General features: G+C 42.2%; 1 protein-coding gene across 1 annotated transcript; it reads left to right on the top strand.

The window, feature by feature from the left end:
* The first annotated feature begins 4,322 nt into the window (after nt 1–4,322).
* On the top strand, nt 4,323–5,252 carry LOC123463612 (olfactory receptor 4X2-like). The gene has a single exon (XM_045159864.1). The coding sequence runs from the start codon at nt 4,323–4,325 to the stop codon at nt 5,250–5,252; it is 930 nt and encodes a 309-aa protein (XP_045015799.1).
* The last annotated feature ends 10,356 nt before the right edge of the window (nt 5,253–15,608 follow it).

Raw genomic sequence — 15,608 nt, 5'->3', positions numbered from 1 at the left:
AAAAGTATATAGAACTAACAGATAGACATTGTGGAATGTGAGGCTGGAGCCTGTCAACTTTCAGCTATGTGACTTCAGCTCCCTTCCCTGCTGGTGTGACCATGATATGGGTTGTGCAAGGACCATAGCACCTGGAGACAAAATTCAGAATTTCTTCTTATCTCCGTATCATTGTAGGCTTGGGAGAGTCCCAAGAAATTTTCTGAATTCGTTTGTTTTCTTACTTCTGTGACCAAATACCTGGCAAGAAGCATCTTAAGGGAGGGTTTGTTTTGGTTCATAGTTTGTAGGGATACCATTCATCCTAGGAGGAAACATGTGGTAGCTTGAGCATGAGGCAGCTCATCACCCTGCAGCTGCAGTCAGGAATCAGGCAGCGAGAGGGGTTGGGCTGTAAAACCTCAAGACCTGCCCAGGAAAGATCCACTTGCTCCAGAGATGTTCTACAACCTTCCAGAACAGCACCAACAGCTGGAGACCAAATGTTTCAGCGCATGAGCCAATGGGGGACATTTCACACAAACCACAAGAGCTTCTCTTGAATTTTACTGCCTCACTATGATTTTCTAATTAATCATTAATTGAAACTTATGAACTTATTTAACTTTACTTTTTAACCTTTGAAAGACTTTATTAAGGCAGTTTTGGGTTCACAGAAAAATTAAAAGGAAAATACAGATAGTTTCTACATACCCCTAACCCTACATATGCATCACATCCTCATGGAAATCCCTTCCAGAGATTATTTTTGTCATAATTGATGAATTCACATTGGCACATTGTCAGCACCCAAAGTCCACAGTTCACTCTAGCTGCCACACACTATAGAGGTTTGCACAAGTACAAATGGATGATGATATATGTGCCTACTATTAGTGTCCTACTGAGTTTTACTACCTTCAAAATCTGTGCTCCAGCCAGGCGTGGTGGTGCACTCCTTTAATCCCAGCACTTGGGAGCCAGAGGTAGGAGGATTGCCATGAGTTTGAGGCCACCCTGAGACTACAGAGTGAATTCCAGGTCAAGCTGGGCTAGAGTGAGACCCTACCTCAAAAAAAGTCTGTGCTCACCTAGTCCTTTCTTCCTCCCACCCCCTGGAAGGCACTGATGTTTTGTTCTCCTTAATGTTAGTAAAAGCTGAGCTAATGTTTGTAAGTAGTATGGACACAGAGCATATATTTCATGCAAAAAAAAAGTTCTTCAGTACTTTAAATGTTTTATCATAGAAAGTTGAAAACATATGCAGATGTGATCAAGTGTGTAATGAACTCTCATGTAATCAATAACCAATTTTAATGATTATTAATTCAGGGGAAATTTTCTTTTATTTATAGCAGGGTATCTCAACAACAAGAATATGGACTCTTTGGGTTGGAATATTCTTTGTTATGTGGAAGTGTCCTATGTTTTGTCAGACGTTTCATAGTATCCCATAGTCTCTGTCTCCTTAATGTCAGTGGTACCCTCCCATTCCAGCATGATTGGACAAGGAAAAAAATACCTCTAAATATCCCATGGGGGGTAGTAATGACCCGTAGTGGAGAACCACTGATTTATACCTCTAACTCACCACAGGCAAAGGGATGGATATGCTTTTTCAGTGTTCTGACCCCTGCAGACCCTAATTCTTGGACCTCTTTGGAATACTTTAAATGCTCTAAGGTCACATTATTAATCCTATGATGTCCAGGTGGTCTTGCCAGCCTGTGACAATCCCCACATGTAGGTGTTCATAAGTGCTGGGTGAATTCCACTTGTTCACATTTCTCACTGATTTCTGAAGCTGTTTCCTACAGGGACTTGGAAGTCCTATTTCCCATTAGATATTAGATATTCTGCCTGATCAGGAAGGGGTGAGGGTGCAGAGCTCTGGGGCCCCTTCTCCTCTCATGTGATCATGCCTTCTCCCATGGTATTGCTTAGGCAGTGTGAACTTAAGGCTGAGCTGCCCAAGTTCTTAGTTCTCTGACAGACATCTGGGAGGCAAGTCTACTTTGCTTTTTAATTTTCACATCAAGTGAATTTGAGGTGTCAGGTCTCTGTTGGTACTTGGTAGTCTGAGGTCGCAAGGGACAGGTCCTCCATCGTGATACTCCAGAGAGGCCATAGTTGGCCTAAGCCTCTCCATCCAGTGACAGGGACATCAGCATGAGCCCTCGTTGTCGCATCTCTTTGTCATGAATACAAAACTTGATTATGCTCACAACAGAAAAGTCACAGAAACTCTGAGCGTTTTGTGACCAACTTCCATGTGAGATTCTTTCCACACGGCATTTCATACAAGGTATAATATCACACCTTTGTTCATTCAATATTTTCTAAATATCTATAATGTGCCAAAGATTGGTCTAGAAAGGCTAGTGAAGGTAGATAACCGCTGTTCACTTATTCCACTGACCTTCACAGAGTGCTGTTTTGTGAGAGCCACACCTGTGAGCCCTGGCCAGGGAGTGGTGAGCTATCCCTCAGGGCGCTCACACTGCAGCCGGCAGTGGCCATAGAAACAGCTGTAATCCCGTGAGGCAAGTACTGTGTTCCAAACTGTCCCAAGCAAAGAGTGACCAGTGGCTTGGAGGACGTCTGGTTGGGGCAGGTGGGTTTCCACTCTCTAACAGGAACGCAAGAAACTGTGAAATGTTCCATGGGAGTGGGATTTGTGGCTCCTCCCTCTGAGGTATGTATTATCTGCATGTTACAGGTCAGACTTTGAATGTCTGAGAAGTTGAAAATGTTCTCGATTTCACATAGTCATGCCTGAAAAAACTCTGAATGTGAACTCAGGAAATTAGCTGTTCTGAGTGCTTTCCCCCAGAAATAGCGTCTTGTAAAATTCATTAGTGCAGCACAGGCTCACAGACCCCCACGGCTGGCCCCACCTGCTGTGTGAGTTTTAACTCAGAAAGTGTTAGCTTTTTCTGTTTATCTTTTTCCTTTCTTTCTCTACTTTGGAGGCCAGCCAAAATCCTAAGCATGTCTGCCCTGATACTCTGGGACTTTTTCTTAACAAGTCTTCTTTGATATCTTTTTTTTTTTTTTAAGAAGTCACTAGTGATTTAAGAATTTAAGTCTGGCATATGTCCAATTTTTGTTTCCATAGTTTAAAGTTGTGCTCATGAGATCCTTTTGGCTTGTTAGGGTCTTAATCATGCATGTCATCTGCCTGGGATATTGAAGGAGAGAAATGTTGTGACATGAGTGAAATCATCTAGCTCCTATCCTCAGGTGTACTGGAGTCTCAGTGGAGGAGGGGCTGTGTAGCTGCATACCATCCTCAGCTAACTTGGACAAAGTTCAACATGGACCAGGAAGCTTGCAAGTCAGTCTGTGAGCAGTCTGGGTGATATCCTGAGGTGTTAGACAGCCAGATGGTGAAGAAGGAAATGTCAAAGCCTGAGTGGCCTCTCGAGAAGGATGTGGACTTTTGTTGCCACTGGGAACATAAGATTAGAGGAAATCAAAGTGTCAGAAGAGAAGATAATTGTAAGTTGGTTGAGTTTATGGATAGGGAAAAGGTCATCAAGTAAACAAGTCAAAAGACAATCAGTAGAAGAAACAGGACCACATGTGTTATCTGGGATGAGCTCTGTGGTCCTAAGAGGTGTTGAGTATCAAGGGAAGTGTAGCAAGAATATCACTTCTGAAAGTGCTGATAGCATATGTGAAAAGGTTTAGCAAATCAAGAAGACACGTAATGAAGGAAGGCTGCAAGGGAAAGACTATTCAAAACATTCAAACGTACCAGAAAGACATCCAACACAGTAACACGGTCCTGCAACCTCAGTATCCCTGAGGGAACATGATGTACTTTTATTATTATTATGTAGAGAAAGCATTTCCATGCCACTGCACACATGTGGAGGTTAGAGGCCAAGCTTAGAGTGGTGGTCCTCTTCTTCCACCTTGAGACAAGGTCTCTCTTGCTTGTGCTGTTGGAAAGGCCAGTATAACTGACCATCAGGCCTTGGGATTCTGCTGGTTCAGCCTCTGTCTCCCATTGCCATAGGCACATTGGGATCACAAGCCCATGCAGCACTTTGCATCCATCTTCACGTGGGTGCTGAAAATTTTAACTCCTTTTGTACAGCAAGCACCTTCAACAGCTGAGCTGTCACGGAGCCCCAACATCAGTTTTTAGTAAGTCTTTCCCCTCTGCATACAAAGTGAAGTAGTCTTCAGCTGACCATCTGGATCATTCCCCATGGAGTCTACTCACCTTTCACTATTGTGCACATAAATGTAGCAGATACACCAGACCTTTTACCTAACTAACCTAAGAAGTATTTTGTATCATTTCAGATCTCATCACACACATTACACCCGTCATGGCTAACATAAACAATGTGCCTGAGTTCATTTTTCTGGGACTTTCTTCCAGTCGGGAAGCACAGGGAGTTTGCTTCGTGATATTTCTGCTCTTGTACACAGCCATTGTGCTGGGGAATCTCCTCATGGTGGTCACTGTCGCGGCCAGCAGAAGCCTCGGATCCCCCATGTACTTCTTCCTCAGTAGCCTGTCCTTTGTGGAGATCTGCTACTCCTCTACTACAGCCCCCAAACTCATCTGGGATCTGCTGGCTGAAAAGAAAACCATATCTTCACGGGGCTGCATGACACAGCTATTCTTCATGCACTTCTTTGGTGGCACTGAGACGTTCCTGCTCACCACGATGGCCTACGACCGCTACGTGGCCATCTGCAAGCTGCTGCACTACACTAGCATCATGAACCGGCGGCTGTGTGCTGCTCTCCTGGGAGTAGCATGGGCGGGAGGCTTCGCGCACTCCCTTGCCCAGATCCTTCTCATCTTCCGCTTGCCCTTCTGTGGCCCCAATGTCATCGACCATTATTTCTGTGACTTGCTTCCAGTGCTGAAGCTTGCCTGCTCAGACACCTTCCTCATTGGTCTGCTGATCGTTGCCAATGGAGGGACACTATCTGTGATCAGCTTTGCGGTCCTCTTGGCGTCCTATGTGGTCATCTTGCTCCATCTGAGGACCCGGAGCTCTGAGGGGCGGCGCAAAGCCCTGTCCACCTGTGGATCCCACATCACTGTGGTCGTGCTGTTCTTTGGTCCCTGTGTCTTCATCTATCTGCGGCCGTCTGCCACCCTGCCTGTAGACAAGATGATAGCTGTGTTCTACACAGTGGTGACCCCGCTCCTCAACCCCGTCATCTACTCCCTGAGAAACGCTGACGTGAAGAAAGCTGTGAAGGTGCTTTGGGTCAGGACAATGAAAATAGACGAAAAATAGAAGCTGAGTCTTTGTATTTATCTTCGGTTTGAGATGATGTTGAAACAAAACTGAAAGGGTACAAGGAGTAGAAGAAAACTCATAGGACTTGTTAGCTCTAGAGCTGTTCTTTTCAAGTATCCTGCACAACATTTCACTTTACACCCTTGTATAACATTTCCTGTAGGGATGTGCTATAATATACCTAGCCACTTTATATTATTTCTAATTTTTCCCCCTATAAATTACAATGTGATAAATATTCAAAGTGAAATATACAACTATAACTTCTGCTTTTATTTTAGATTTACTCACTATAGTGAATTTACTTTGTTAAGGATTTTGTGGGTTAAGGAGGTGGCTCAGTGATTGAAAGTGCTTATTGGGGCTGGAGAGATGGCTTAGTGGTCAAGCGCTTGCCTGTGAAGCCTAAGGACCCCGGTTCGAGGCTCAGTTCCCCAGGTCCCACGTTAGCCAGATGCACAATGGGGCGCATGCGTCTGGAGTTCGTTTGCAGAGGCTGGAAGCCCTGGCTGCCCATTCTCTCTCTCCCTCTTATCTGTCTTTCTCTCTGTGTCTGTCACTCTCAAATAAATAAATAAATAAAATTATTTAAAAATATAAATAAATAAAAATAAAAAAAAGGAAAGTGCTTATTGCACAAGCCTGATGACTGGTGTTCATATCCCCAGCCCCAAGCAGCACATGTGTCTGTAACCCCAATGCACCTTCGGCAGTAAGAGGCAGTCAAGAGAATCCCCAATCTCAAGAGCTGGCTAGCTAGTCTGGTGTCTGCAATGTAAAACGATAAGATCCTCTCTCAAACAAGGTGGAAGGTGTGAACTGATACCCTGAGTTGTCCTCTGATCCCCACACATGCACCATGGCACATGAACACCCATCCAAACACACAAACACATACACATGCATATGTATACACCAAAGAAAGACAAATGAAACTCTTTAATGTATGCTGTGATATTGAATACATGCCTTGTCAAAGTGCTCCTTACAGAATCAAACAAGGTAAATACATTTCATACGAAATGTGCTTTTAGCCGGGCATGGTGGCACATGCCTTTAATCCCAGCACCTAGGAGGCAGAGGTAGGAAGATCATTTGAGTTTGAAGCCACCCTTAGACTATAGAGTGAATTCCAGGTCAGCCTGGACTAGAGTGAAACCCTACCTTGAAAAACCAAAAAAAAAAAAAAAAAAAAGTGTTTTTACGATTGGAGGAATGGCTTAGCAGTTAAGGCACTTGCCCGAGAAGCCTAAGGAACCAGGTTTGGTTCTCCAGATACCACGTAAGCCAGATGCATGTGCCATCACATGCATCTGTAGTTTGTTTGCAGTTGCTAAGAGGCCCTGGCATGCTCTCTCTCTCTCTCTTTCTCTCTCTCTCTCTCTCTCTCTCTCTCTCTCATAAATAAATAAAAAATAAAATATTTTTTAAAAGAAATGTGCTTTTAAATTGTCTCAAAGTATCTCCTAATAAGGTATGTACTAACTTTACAAGGAATGTGTACCTTTAGCTGCCCCCTCATACAATTGCCCAAAGTTAACAACATCAGCAATGAACTAACCAAATGTCATATGCTCCTAATATTATTTACTATAGAGGTACACAATACCACTACCGTGGTATTTCTACTACAGCAATCTCAATCAAAAATGAAAATGGAGAAGGGAAACCAAACCTGAGGTACATTCTGCAAAAATCAAGAAAGATTGAAGAATTATTCCTCAAAAGAGTAACACAACTGAATCCAACCCAACATTGAACTTTAGGTTGAATCCTGTGCTAGATAAAGGACATTAATTAATTAGGCCAAAACACTGTAGATGACATCATAAAATTATATAAATTTTGATGTTACTCATTGAAATATCTAAGTTATATTGAAAGCTTTCAAGCATTTCAGAAAAAATATTACCATTTTATGCTATGTAGTTAAGATATATAGCATACTCTTCTAAGATATGTGTATACAGTGAAATCATTAGTACAGTGAAATAAATAGAGTACATAAAACCCACTATTACAGCAATTTTTCACTGTGCAACATTGTTTGTCAGACACAGGATCTGGCTATCTTGTGCAGGATGACCTCAAACTTACAGAATTCTATTCATGAAGGAGAGGCCTTTGTGACCTCATTATCACTTTCCATTTTTAAATTAGCATACATTGTAATTGCCTCTATTATGATATTTTTATGTATGTATGTCATTTTGGTTTGTTCTTTTGCTCTCATTCATCCTTCTCCCCTATGTGGCTTCCCCACTCTTGCTGGTCCTCTATCTCACCCCAAATAGTCCCCCTTCTGCTTTATCTCAGATGTGTTTTCTTGCTCTCTCTTTCTGTCTTCCCTCTCTCCTAAGATCTCTTCATCCTTTCTCATAGGCCCCTTTCCACTTTTTTGGCTTATATAAACACATCCTCATAAATTTAAATATAGAATCCACATAGGAGAAAAATTGTGATATTTGTCTTCCTGAGCTGGTCTTATTTCATTTAACATAACAATTTCCAGTTGCATCCATTTTGCTGCAAATATCATGATTTCGTTTTTATTCGTTATTGAATAAAATTTCATTATGTATATGTACAACTTTTTATTTTTATTTATTTGAGAGCGACAGACAGAAAGAGAAAGAGACAGAGAGAGAGAGACTGAGAGAGAGAATGGGCATGCCAGGGCTTCCAGCCACTGCAAATGAACTCCAGATGCATGCGCCCCCTTGTACATCTGGCTTATGTGGGTCCTGGAGAATAAAGCCTTGAACCAAGGTCCTGAGGCTTCATAGGCAAGTGGTTAACCACTAAGCCATCTCTCCAGCACATACAACATTTTTTGTCTATTGATCTCAGGCTTGTCCTATTTCTTAGCTATTTTGAATGGTACAGCTATAAACGTGAATATACAAGTTACCTCTTCAGGTATATGCACTGGCATGGTATATCTGGATCATATGGTAGTTCTACATTTTTAAAGATTTATTTTATTTATTTATTTGAGACAGAGAGAGAGACAGCGAGAGAGAGAGAAAATGTGTGCACCAGGGCCTCTAGCCACTGCAAACGAACTCCAGATGCATGTACCAACTTGTGCATCTGGCTTATATGGGACCTGGAGAATCAAACTTGGATCCTTAGACTTCACAAGCAAGCTCCTTAGCCACTATGCTGTCTCCCAGACCTACATTTAGTTTTTTGAAGAACATCGACACTAATTTCCATAATGGCTACACCAATTTACATTCTCAAAAAATGAAAATTTTAAGTTATTATTTATTACCAAGGAGAGAGTGGGCATACCAAAGCCTCTCGTCACTACAAATGAACTCCAGTTCCTTTGTGTATTTGGCTTTTTATGGGTACTAGGGAATCAAAACCAGGCTTTGCAAATAAGTACCTTTAATTGATGAGCCACCATTCCAGTCCAAAATGATATTTTAAAAGAAGTAAAAGCTGGGTGAGCATATAACTCAACAAGGAGGGGCCGGGGGAGGGGGTAGAACATGGATAAGCCTAACAATGGTACCAACTTGACTGTATTCACTGAGTACAAAACTAATTAATAAACAATAAATACATTTTTTAAAAGCTGGGTGAGGTATACATACCTGTAATCTTAGCACTTGGGAAACTCAGGCAAGAGAATTACAAGTCAAGATGAGCCTGGCCTACATGCCAAAGTTCTGGGCCAGCCAGGGCCACAGTGCCAAAACCTTGTCAAAAAGAAAGTGAAAAGTATCAGAGAAAATTTACAAATGATTTGTAAAAAAGTAAGACAGGGTCTGGAGAAATGAAGCCTAAGGACCCTGGTTCAAGGCTTGATTCCCCAAAATTCATGTAAGCCAGATGCACAAAGTGTCACGTGCATCTAGAGTTCATTTGCAGTGGTTGGAGGCCATTCTCTCTCTCTCTCTCCACATGTGTATATATATTTGATGTTCCTGAAAAGAGAGAGTCAAAACAGTGAAATTGAATTACTATAACCCAACATGCATTCTAGAAATTTTAAAAGTACCTGAATCTATTTGTGAAAAAAAAAATCTAATGGATTTAAGAAAAGAAATGACCTAAAACAATCAATTCTAGGACATTATTCGAGTAAAACTATTATTTATTCAGGATAAAGTAAGAAAAAAAGAGGGCTGGAGAGATTGCCTAGCGGTTAGGGAACTTGCCTGCAAGACCAAAGGACCCAGGTTTGATTCCAGGACCCATGTAAGCCATATGCACAAGGTGGCACATGCATCTGGAGTTCCTTTCCAGTGGGCTGGAAGTCCTGACACGCCCATTCTCTCCCTCCCTCCCTCCCTCTCTCTCTCTCAAATAAAGAAAAATAAAATTAATAAATATTAAATAATAAATATTATTAAAATAATAAAAGAAATAAAAAATAATCATTAGTTTATATAACTATCTCTTATACTAATTAAAAGAAAAAAGATTAATCCCAGCACTCGGGAGGCAGAGGTAGGAGGATCACCATGAGTTCTAGGCCACCCTGAGACTACTTAGTGAATTCCAGGTCAGCCTAGACTAGAGTGAAACCCTACCTCAAAAAACCAAAAGAAAAAAAGAAAGAGAGAGAGATCATTTCATTCCTGAAAAACATCATTTTATATTTCCTTTTTAAAATATTTTATTTTTATTTGTTTGTTTATGAATGAAAGAGAGATAATGGGCATACCAAAGCCTCTAACCACTGCCAATGCATTCCAGATATATGCACTGCCTTGTGCATCTGGCTGACATGGTTTCCAGGGAGTCAAACCTGGGGCCTTGGGCTTTGCAGGCAAGCGCCTTAGCCACTAAGCCATCTCCAGCCCTATTTGTTGTGGTGGTAACTGTGGTAGTGCTGGCCTGTAATACTGGCACCTGGAGGTGGTGAAGCAGAAGGATCATGAAATTGAGATCAGCCTGGGCTACAAAATAAGACTCTGTATCTCCATTTCTTTTCTTGTAAAGCAAGTTTATGAACAATAAAATTCTCCCATTAAAAAAAATAATAGGGCTGGAGATATGACTTAGTGGTTAAGCATTTGCCTGTGAAGCCTAAGGACCCCGGTTCAAGGCTTGATTCCCCAGGACCCATGTTAGCCAGATGCACAAGGGGGCGCACGCGTCTGGAGTTTGTTTACAGTGGCTGGAAGCCCTGGTGCGCCCATTCTCTCTCTCAGTCTCTGCCTCTTTCTCTTTCTCTCTCTGTTTCTCTCAAATAAATAATAATAATATTATTAGGGCTGGAGAGATGGCATAGCCTAAAGACCCAGGTTTGACTGCCCGAGACCTATGCAAGCCAGATGCACAAGGTAGCACATGCATGTGTCTGGAGTTCATTTGCAGTGGCTGGAGGCCCTGGTGCATCCGTTCTCTCTCTCTCCTTCTCTCCCTCTCTCTGTCTCTAATAAATAAATAAAATAAAATAATTTTTAATTTAAACAAGCATTTATCCATTCATTACTATTGTAGTGGAATTTTCTAATGAAGAGTAAAAGGCTTGTTCTGCCCCAAATTTGAAGTGTTCATGCTATTCTCCCCCTATGTAAATAGTATCTTGTTCCCACATTCACCTCCTACTTAGTATCTTCAGATGTTTTCCTGCTTTATTGAGCACAATTTACAAATATGAGAAATATATATACATATTTAAAAATGCTGTCATTTTAAGAGAAAAAGACTTTATTTTGCCTTTCTTTGTAACAATAGTTATTCTGGATAGAGTACTTGGCCAATTTTTCCCCAGTGTTTAGAGTGGGTCTTCCCACTGTCTTCCAACGGGCACTACTTCTGATGAGAAGTCAGCTGTTGGTCACATTGTACTTCCTTGTGTCTGGTGAGGTGGAGTTGTATCTTACTGCTTTCAGGATTGTGTCCTTGACTCTCAAGGGGACTGGGTTGTGTGTGGCTATGAATTTCTGTATTCCTCACTTGGAGCTTGTTGAACACTTGCGCGTGCAGATGTAAAGCTGTTGCTATCTTTACTTGCTTGCTCACCTCACGTTCTTCCAGAGATAAGCAGCTATCTAGGGCTCACTCTGGTCTTTCATGAGCCTATACAGTCTTGAACATGTGCACAATATTCTAGACCACGAAAGGTGGACGCTACCGTATCAAGGCTCTTTAGTTGCCTCATGTCTTTCAGTGGCCTTTTGAGTTTGTATACCTGGCTGTTATTTTGCTCAAGGAGCCTTAAGCCCTAAGGTTATTTGCAGTATTGAATTCTGACTGCTTTCCCCAGCTGGTGGTACTGTTCTGGAAGGTTGTTGAGCCTTTAGGTGGTAGAGCCTTTCTGGAGGAAGTATGTTACTGGTGGGGGGTGGGGGGGCTTCAGGCTTGATGGTCCAGCCCTGATTGCTGTTCTTTCTCTCTGCTTCCTGTGCTACCCTGAGACACCAGCTTTCCACTCCTGTCACACTCTGGAACCCTTTTCCTTCCGTGAGCTGCTTCTAGTTGGGCATTTTGCCCCAGCAGTGATAAGGTAGTTGATTTAGAAAAGTATCTAGGAGGTCCTTTTAGCCTCGCAGGGAAAGAGAACAGTTGCCCAATTGAGAATCAAGAAATCGTCCACAAGAAGCACAATGACGAGATAGCCCTGCCACAGGGGCTGTAAGCAGCCTAACCAGGGTCACAGAGAAGACATGTCTAAGATTCTGAGGGGTCTACAGCCAAGACAGGCTCTGTAACAGTTAATCTCTGGCCACCAACTTGACAGGAATTACAATCACCATGGAAACAAATCTCTTGGTATGTCTATTAGAGAGTTTCCAGATTGGGACCTATACCATAATTGTAAGTGGCACCATTCCATAGGATAGGTTCCAGGACTATATTTTAAAAAACGGAGAAAGCTAACTGAGAACGCAGCAGCCATTGCTCTCCTTTCTCCATGCTGATGTAACAATGTGATGCTATCTTCCTGCTCCTGCCTGCTTTCCTCACCATGATGAAACATCCTCTTGAAACTATAAGCCAAAATAATCCCTTTCCTCCCAGAAGCTACCTCTGGTCAGGTGTTTCATCCAAGCAACAAGAAAATAACTGATACTGGCTTAAATTAACAAAGAGAGTGAAGAGCCATAGCTCAGACTTCATAGTATTTCGATAAGCCAGTAAGAAAATGTGTAACAACAAAAGCTTTGAAAATAAACAATAAAAAATAAGAGACTAATATTTTTAAAAGTCAACCAATGGGGCTGGAGGGATGGCTTAACAGTGAAGGCATTTGCCTGCAAAGCCAAAGGACCCAGGTTCTATTCCCCAGGACCCACGTTAGCCAGATGCACAAGGCAGGGGAGGATGCATCTGCAGTTCATTTGTAGTGGCTGGAGGCATGGATGTGCCCATTCTCTCACTCTTTCTCCCTCTTTCTTTGTCAAATAAATAAACAAAAATATAATATTTTTAAAAATCAACCAACTAGTGCCCAGGGAAATGTAAACTGCATTGGAATACATCATTTTTACCATCTGTTTAGAAGAAATGTAAATGTTGATAATATCCATTGTTGGTACAATGTAGGACAGCATTAGTGGCGTATATGTTAGTAACTTGGGCAGAAATAACTGTAGACTGAACGTGCTTTTAGGCACACAACTAGACCACACAGCTGGCCATTACTGTAGTGAGGAGTAATGTCAGTGACTTCTCTCCAACCAAATGTAAGAGGTGATGTGAGCTCCATTCTGGTGTGGCAATAGAAGTCCCCCCCAAACACATCCTATGTCCTTCTTCTTCCACTGCCTGGATGCAGCTAATGCTGAGGCCTTGATTGTCATCACTGAAGATGAGTGTAGGAGAGAGCCACACACTGAGCCCAGACTACCCAGAACTGTTTACTGATACTGGTTAAATCGGTGGACTTTTCTGGGACCCTTCACTGCCACAATCAAACCAAACATAATGAACTAAGCTGCTGAGATTTTGTCTTTTTCTCTCTTTTTTGGAGTGTGTGTGTGCACGCATGCATGGACACACACATGCATGGACATGTCTAAGAATGCTTGCATGTATCTGTGAGCATGCATAAAGACTAAAGCTTGACATCAGGTGTCTTCCTTCATTGCCCTCCACCTTACTGTGGCAATCACACACTGAACCCAGAGGTCACTGAGTTGTCTGGTCTCCCCGGCCAGCTGGTACCCACCAGGAATTCCTTGTCTCTACTTCCCAAGTGCCCCCACACCTGTCAAGCACCTACCTGGTTGTGGAGAATCCAAACTCAGGTCCTTATATTTGCAAAGCAAGTGCTTTACCCTCTGAGCCACTTCCCCAGGGCCCTACTAGGATTTTTTTCTTTTTCTTTTCTTTTTTTTTTAGAGAGAGGGCATGCCAGGGCCTGTAGCCACTGATATGAACTCCATATGTATGTGCCACCTTGTGCATCTGGCTTTACATGGGTACTGGGAAATTGAACTCAGGTCCTTATGTTTTGTAGGCACGTGCCTTAATCACTGTGCCATCATCTCTTCAGCCCCCTGCTAGGATTTTTAATGGTGAGTCTCTGCCTCCTCCTACAAAATGTAGTATGTGCAGTCTAGTGACCCTAGTTAGCTAACACAATATTGCAAATAAGCAATGAGAGTTATACACAGAGAAAGACACTGTAACATTGCTTAGTATATAAAATATTGTTTGTAATGAACCTGAAATTTTTCACCTAAACAAAATAGAGTATCAACTAACTGTAAGGGGTGGGAGATAGAAGAAGAATGAAGATAAAAGAGACAAAAACCCAGGCACGGTGGCACACACCTTTGATCCCAGCACTCAGGAGGCAGAGGTAGGAGGATCCCTGTGAGTTCAAAGCCACGCTGAGACTACATAGTGAATTCCAGGTCAGCCTGGGCTAGAGTGAGACCCTACCTCGAAAAACAGAAAGAGAGTGAGAAAGGTTCTTCCATAGATCAGTGATGGAACAATAAAAATAACTCGGTCTTAAGGTTGACACACACACATCCATGGGCTTGCACCACATGTATGTACACATATACAAGCATACATTGTGACATATACAAAATAAAATAGTTAAAATAATGGATACATCTACATATAGTGACACTGAAAAAGCTCTAAAACACATTGTCAGTGGAGAAAGCAAGTTGTGAAATATGTGTAGGTATACTACTGTAAGGTAAAAACCAAATACTTGTTGACTGACTTGTTGCCACCAAGCCTTTCAGCTCAGAGCAGACTCTGAAATGAGCACGAATGTTCTCTACAGAACAGTCATCATGCAGGGAGAAAAGGGCCCGTTCTGAGTTCAAAGACTATTCAGTCTACAGCCTCTGGACCTGTGCCCAGGCTTTATGAAACAGTGAAAGCTTTGGCAACTAATTACACCCTAAGGAGCTGAGGCAGAAAGTTAAGAAAAGTTTGCAAAGAAGCAAATTAATGTTATCCCTTGGAGGTTCATCAGAGCTCACTTAAAAATTTTACTCCCTCAAGTTCCCAAGAGCTTTGGGTCTGTAATTAAGGGCACAATTAGAGACAGGGAGAGCACATGAAGTCACTTGCATACTAACCTACTACAGAGTGATATCCTACCTCAAAAGTAAAAGGAGAGAGAGAGAGAGCTGGGGTAATATCTCAGTCACTTGCCTTGTAAGGCCGAAAAACTGAGTCTAATCTTCAGGTCCTATGTAAAAAAGCCTATTGTCTTAAAAGTGTGCTTGTGATCCAAGTACTGGGTAGGCAGAGACAGGCAAATACTTGGGGGTTATTAGCCAGCCAGTCGAGCCTAATTGGTGAGATGGAAGACAATGACAGACCCCAGCTAAAAAAAAAAAAAAAAAAAAAAAAAAAAAAAAAAAAAAGTGGATAGCATTCCTAAGGCCTGACTCCAAAGTTGTCTTCTGCCTTCACATACACGTGAGCACATGTGCACACACACACATGTGAGCATGCATGCACACATACACACATGCAAAAGATTACAATTTTAATTAAGAATAAATAAATAAACAAGTACAAGTTAATGGGAAGCCACGACTTGTGGTCCCATCCTCCTCATGTAACCACAGGGTAGACTGTTTTGTAGTCTTAGCAAGACCCCTGCTAGCCCCATAACAACACAGTCAGAACTGGGTTGCCATGCCAACACACGAAAGTAGAAGCCAGTTGCTTCCTTCCTACTTCTCCAAATAGGTCACTACATGAGGGAGATTAATGCCATTTATGGACTCCCTACAATGCGATCACTGACCTAAGCACTTGACTCAATGCCCTGACCAATGTATCAGATGATATCCACAGTTCTCTGCTTCTTCCTGGAGTTGCAGCTCAATGCTACTTCCCCACAGATGGAATCTGGATGAAAATGATGCACATCATTTCTACACCTGGCCCATCACACACACATAC

Source organism: Jaculus jaculus, chromosome 1 (assembly GCF_020740685.1).
Source record: "Jaculus jaculus isolate mJacJac1 chromosome 1, mJacJac1.mat.Y.cur, whole genome shotgun sequence".
Lineage (NCBI taxonomy): Eukaryota > Metazoa > Chordata > Mammalia > Rodentia > Dipodidae > Jaculus > Jaculus jaculus.
This window is presented reverse-complemented; position numbering and strand designations above follow the sequence as displayed.